Source organism: Dendroctonus ponderosae, unplaced genomic scaffold (assembly GCF_020466585.1).
Source record: "Dendroctonus ponderosae isolate FM_Combo_2020 unplaced genomic scaffold, Dpon_F_20191213v2 Dpon_F_20191213_3, whole genome shotgun sequence".
Taxonomy (NCBI): domain Eukaryota; kingdom Metazoa; phylum Arthropoda; class Insecta; order Coleoptera; family Curculionidae; genus Dendroctonus; species Dendroctonus ponderosae.
In genome coordinates, this window is record NW_026018508.1 from 14433312 (window position 1) to 14438919 (window position 5608).

The 5608-nt window shown below is 35.9% G+C and overlaps 1 protein-coding gene across 10 annotated transcripts in view; it reads left to right on the forward strand.

Moving 5' to 3' along the window:
• Nucleotides 1-5608, forward strand: part of LOC109537393 (polyhomeotic-proximal chromatin protein) — a 32134-nt gene that overhangs the window by 5085 nt on the left and 21441 nt on the right. For 3 of the 10 annotated variants that reach the window (XM_019904089.2, XM_019904091.2, XM_019904092.2), the window contains exon 1: nucleotides 4892-5137. The exons of 1 other annotated variant lie outside the window; for it this stretch is intronic. In XM_019904089.2, the coding sequence (XP_019759648.2) occupies nucleotides 4980-5137 (158 nt within the window). In that variant the 5' untranslated portion in view covers nucleotides 4892-4979. Of the gene's footprint in view, nucleotides 1-4889; nucleotides 5138-5608 lie in introns of those variants that run through there. 6 more of the 10 variants (XM_019904088.2, XM_019904090.2, XM_019904093.2 and 3 more) reach the window with 4 other exon arrangements.

Consider the following 5608-nt stretch of genomic DNA (forward strand, 5'->3'; position numbering starts at 1 on the left):
AGAGACAATAAATGGCTGAAACCCAGGAATTAATTTTGATTTGGATTCTGAATAATTTAATTCTGTTCATCTGATGAGAGCGACGAATTTAGTAAAACTATCGTTTTTATTGTCTTTTCACCTGATGCCTTTGTCCATTTCCACAAAAGCAACCATTTTTGCCCAATTTCTGTTTGAGTTAGTTGCGAATGTCTCCGTTTTAACCCCCCTGTATATTTATTGTAGAAATAGTACAAGCAAGCGCGGATTCAAATGAAAAAGGAATATTGATAGTGCGAGGTTTTTATGAGCTTTTCAGCCATCTGTAACGATTACTGAATGGAACGAATGATCCATTCACATTGGTTCCGTTCACGAATCGAAGCGAATGAAAGACGATAAACCATTCAAAAGTACCTGTATAATTTTTTTGGAATATTTTAAAGGAGCAACTGCACCAGTGGAGAAAACTTGGCAAATTTCTGCAAAAGTTCACTAATGGAAACCTCGCACTTTCACAAGATCCAGATACACTCAAAACCCTTATTTTTTGAAAAACCTTCCTGGAATCGATTGCAATGTGAGAAGGCTCAGGTGGAATCACCCTGTATATGCATATGTAAATTTGTTGTTCTGTTCTTGCCATTCTCAGTTGTGTCGTTCTTCCTTGTTGCGTACACGTTTTTTTATTAATATTGCCTTCACTTCTACAGGGTGTTCTGATTAGATTTACTTTGTTCAAAATCCTCATACTTTCGCTTGTCGCTTTTAAGTGAAAATTGTGGGTTTTGCCCTCAAATCGTAAAAAAATGTTTTGTTTTTTTAACATAAAACCCGCAACTTGGTCAGTGATAGGTGAGCTTTTAACGCACTTTTTTGTTTCATTTGCGCTTTTCAATTTTGGCAAAATTTCCCTTATCCCCGGCCTGTTCCGTGTCTAAAGCCGCACAATTTCGAGGGCGAAGAGGAAAGTGTTCGTAGGGCTGTTCCGAGGGCGATCCGATGTTGAAGGTACGAGATATACGGCTTTCATAATGCCTTCGAGTCGGCCAGATGTTTTGCGGCAAAGTATATTGGAAAATGAAACTAACTTCGACGAATCGGCAATTCACTAGATGAAGGGTGAATGTTTTTTTACCTGCCAATATCCGAATCGGTAGGCAAATATTTGCCCTCGCAATACAACTGCATTAAGCTATTAACAGATCTCGGCTGAAATGTCATTGGGCATTACACGTTTGTTTAATTAAACTACGTGTGTTTTAGTTTCGGTAAACAATCGCATCAATCAATATCAGTTTGTGTACGCTCAATTGAAAAAGGGTTCAAAATATCGCGGGTTTTCCCTTGAAGTAAGTGCAAAAGAGCTGGAAATGCACTGGATTTGTGTTGTTCTTTTTGGCCAGCATCAGATTTTACACGATTTTGTTGTCGAATTTTGGCTGTTGGGTTTTTCTGATGCAAATATTCGATATGAGGAAGCCGCCAGTTTAAATCGCGTCTATAACAAGTTTAAAAAAAAAATTGATTTATTTCCCTGACTGCGTGCAATTGTTATTATATTCTTTTCCTTCCTGGGTTTCAGGCAAAATGTGAAATAAAAATGTGTATTTCATATTACGTTTCGCCGAGACAACAGCGCCATCATCAGATTTAAAATTCATACAAACTCATAATTGGTAAACATTACATTCTTTTAGGTCTTTGCTGTCTTGAAACCTTCAATTTGTTTTTGCGGAAAAACATGAATTTTAAATCTGATGATGGCGCTGTTGTCTCGTCCAAACGTAATGAAATAAACGATATACAGATTTTTGTTTCACAAATATACAGTGTTTAATATCGAAGTTTTGGTCTCGAAAGCACTCCAAACCTGACGATTGATTAGTTTTTGCGCAAAAATGTGTGTTGTGCTCGAAAGGGCTCCGCACAACAATCGCTTTAGAGAAAGTTTTTAATTTTGTTATTATAACGATAATTAATAATTGTTATTATAACGTTTCGGCGAGACAACAGGGCCATCATCAGATTTAAAATTCATACAAACTCATAATTGGTAAACATTACATTCTTTTAGGTCTTTGCTGTCTTGAAACCCTTCAATTTGTTTTTSCGSAAAAACAAATTGAAGGGTTTCAAGACAGCAAAGACCTAAAAGAATGTAATGTTTACCAATTATGAGTTTGTATGAATTTTAAATCTGATGATGGCCCTGTTGTCTCGCCGAAACGTTATAATAACAATTATTAATTATCGTTATAATAACAAAATTAAAAACTTTCTCTAAAGCGATTGTTGTGCGGAGCCCTTTCGAGCACAACACACATTTTTGCGCAAAAACTAATCAATCGTCAGGTTTGGAGTGCTTTCGAGACCAAAACTTCGATATTAAACACTGTATATTTGTGAAACAAAAATCTGTATATCGTTTATTTCATTACGTTTGGACGAGACAACAGCGCCATCATCAGATTTAAAATTCATGTTTTTCCGCAAAAACAAATTGAAGGTTTCAAGACAGCAAAGACCTAAAAGAATGTAATGTTTACCAATTATGAGTTTGTATGAATTTTAAATCTGATGATGGCGCTGTTGTCTCGGCGAAACGTAATATGAAATACACATTTTTATTTCACATTTTGCCTGAAACCCAGGAAGGAAAAGAATGTAAGTGGAATAAACAGATTTTCTAACCCCTCTCTTATTAAATTTCTTCAAATTTTAGTGAGATTTTCAAGAAACTGCCTGATTTCCATTTCTAGTTTGTTCAATTTTCAAATCCCACATCGTTAGACGAAAATTAATAAAATTGCTTCTTCACATGGTTTTGTGTTTCTGTCACCGGAATATTGCCAATTGAACAAACAAAACGAGATTGAAAGTTTTATCTCAAATGCATTTTTCTGAATTTCGGTAATTCGAGTTGAAAATTGTACGCAAAAAACTTGCAATTTTATCAAAAGGCAAAACCTGAATGAGTAATTTAAAAAGCATTGAGTCAATTGACTTACTTTCTATTGGCTTTCCAAATTTTACTGAAATTTAATTATGAATAGGCATTTTTCCTCTTCATTCTTTTTTTTTGATAAAGGGTGTGAAAACATTATTTTCTATTAAATTTGTTTGCGAGTATGTTTGAAAAAAGCCTAGTCGATATCGCCAGTTGATTCTGAACATTTCAGTCAAATTCACCATTTTTTCTCTAGTTGTACTCGAAAAGTTGATGAATTTGTGGAAATTTTGCACGAGATGCTTCAAATTTTCGTCCCTCAGCATTTCAGGTTTTTCTTTAGTTCTTTCCAGCATTTTTATTTGAGTCAGTAATTAAGTAAATTTAATTTCTTAAATAATAACTTAAAAAATTGAAAACTATTTTTGCCTCAAATCATTTGAAATCGTTTGAAAAACTCAGCCTGTTGAAGCCTCCCTGTTGATAAAAATTGGCAACCAAATACCGAGTTTAGCACACTTTCGTTCAACAAAAACTTCAAGCTTTACTTTGGTTTTTGCAATTTTTGAAAACTCCACTTGGAAAGGTTGTGAATGGAAATTTTCTAAATGAGGATATGGACAAACTCAACATTTTCCCATTGAATTGAGGTTTGAATTTTCCCATTGAATTGAGAAACATCAACAGAAATTTTGTAGTTAAAAAGTGAATACTAGAAGTTTTCACACCCCCCAGACTTTTATTAAATTTTTTAGCTGGATTTAAAAAAGTTATCAGTTACATGCGAACATGTGTAAATTTCTACACTTTTCATTATGCATGTTTGTAAAATGAGCACTGGATTTTAAAAAAATCTGATATTGGAGAAAGTCTAAGACGGGGAAGTTTTAAATTTGCATAACTATATTCAAAGAAATACTTAAAAAATGGGAACTGAATCACTTTTCATCATTTATTTTTTTAAAATATGGAAATCAGTAAATTTGCAGAAAGTGCACAAGTTTTTCCGATGTTGTAGAGGCAGAATAAAACGGCCAACTTGGGAAAAGCGTTTACAATGCTATTGAAAAATGGGCAAAGACAAGAAATCCCGTGCAGAACTCAGACTCAGTACTGTTTGCTCGTAAATGCTTGGAGAAGAGAAATATTTTTGATTGTTGGACATTTTCCATTGAATTTGAATTGACTGTTAGACACATGAAGAGAAGGGAAGTAGATAGTCATTTTGACGATATTCCAAACAGAATATACAAAAAATATGCCCGCATGTTTGGCCAATTTCCAATTTACTTCCAATAACCGTCCAAGTAAATCTCAGATTCAGTTGTTGAATTTGTTGGATCGCTAAAGTGGTCAGCTTGATAGAAAAACTTGCTAAAATCCAGAAAAAGGATCGGGACGGTCGAAACAACCAGGCAAAGGAACCAACACTACCCGACCATCGGTGGTCATAAATGTGAATCAGGAATGTAACTAGGGGACATATTTAATCACTCCCAATAGCGTTCAGGTTGATTTTTTCTCTATCTCGAAGGGTCCCAGTCGCTCAAATTACGCCTCATCTCACATTCCACCCTCCCATTTCAATATGGCCCATGTTTAGAACAAAGGGCCGTTCCATGGGCTCGATTCAACATCAAGCCGCCACCATATTTCCACAAAACGTCGCTCAGATATTTATGATTTTTTCGACCGATAGACCCTCATAAAGGAAGATGGATTAACATTTTCACGTTCAGGATGGTCGGGTGGGTACCGCTCAGTTGATACTTCTCGGACTGTTGGTGAAGATCGGATCGCTTGGACGCGAATTTGTACAGTTTTTTTCGGGCAAATTGAGTGTTGCTTCATTCATAGAATTCCGTTTTTTATTTTCAAATGTTTTTCAAGTATCATTCCCTGGACTGCGTTTTACATTTAAGGACAGTCGAGGGCCGGTGAAGTTCTCTAGTGAAGAAAGTGGCAGTGGACTTGTGCGGTGCTGTTCGTCTACCTGCTTTAGACCGTTATTTCCGGAAAGTGCCAAAGTGAACCATCGTGATAATGCAACATGCTCGAGACACCCAAAATACTATTCAGGCTCAGATATAAGAACCCTGTCAAGGTCAAAACTCTTCGAGAGTATCACCACGAAAAATCGATCTCCCGAGGCACATCAAACTGTCCCAATTTATTTACGGACAAACTTTACCAACGGTATAATGAAAGGTAAACAGTGTTTTGTGGCATAAGATTCTCGAAGATTTTTGCATGAAGTCAGATGATTTAAATCTTCCCAAACATGCGTTACTTCCTTGTGTGAGTTCTCACTTTTGTGGTCAGGTTTTACTCGCTTCAGATAACCAAACATTTCAGGTGCATTCGCACGAAAAACTGTTTATTGAATTTTATCGGTACTTGTCCAGAAGGATTRAGATTTTTTCAACAATCAAAAATCGAAAATGCGCAACCTACGCCACCCTGTATCCATTACCAGTAATGAATTTCGAATGACCCACCCTGTACATAYGCCACAATAAATCATTTATGCCGGTATTACAGTACGCACTTTTCCACGATTTATTGGCGAATTATTGACAGGCGCATTTTTTGGGTTAAAAACGTCAAAAACCCGTCTTTTTGACGGCTCTTTCTTTGACGGTTCTTTACGTTACGTCACTATAAATTGAACTGTGCGTT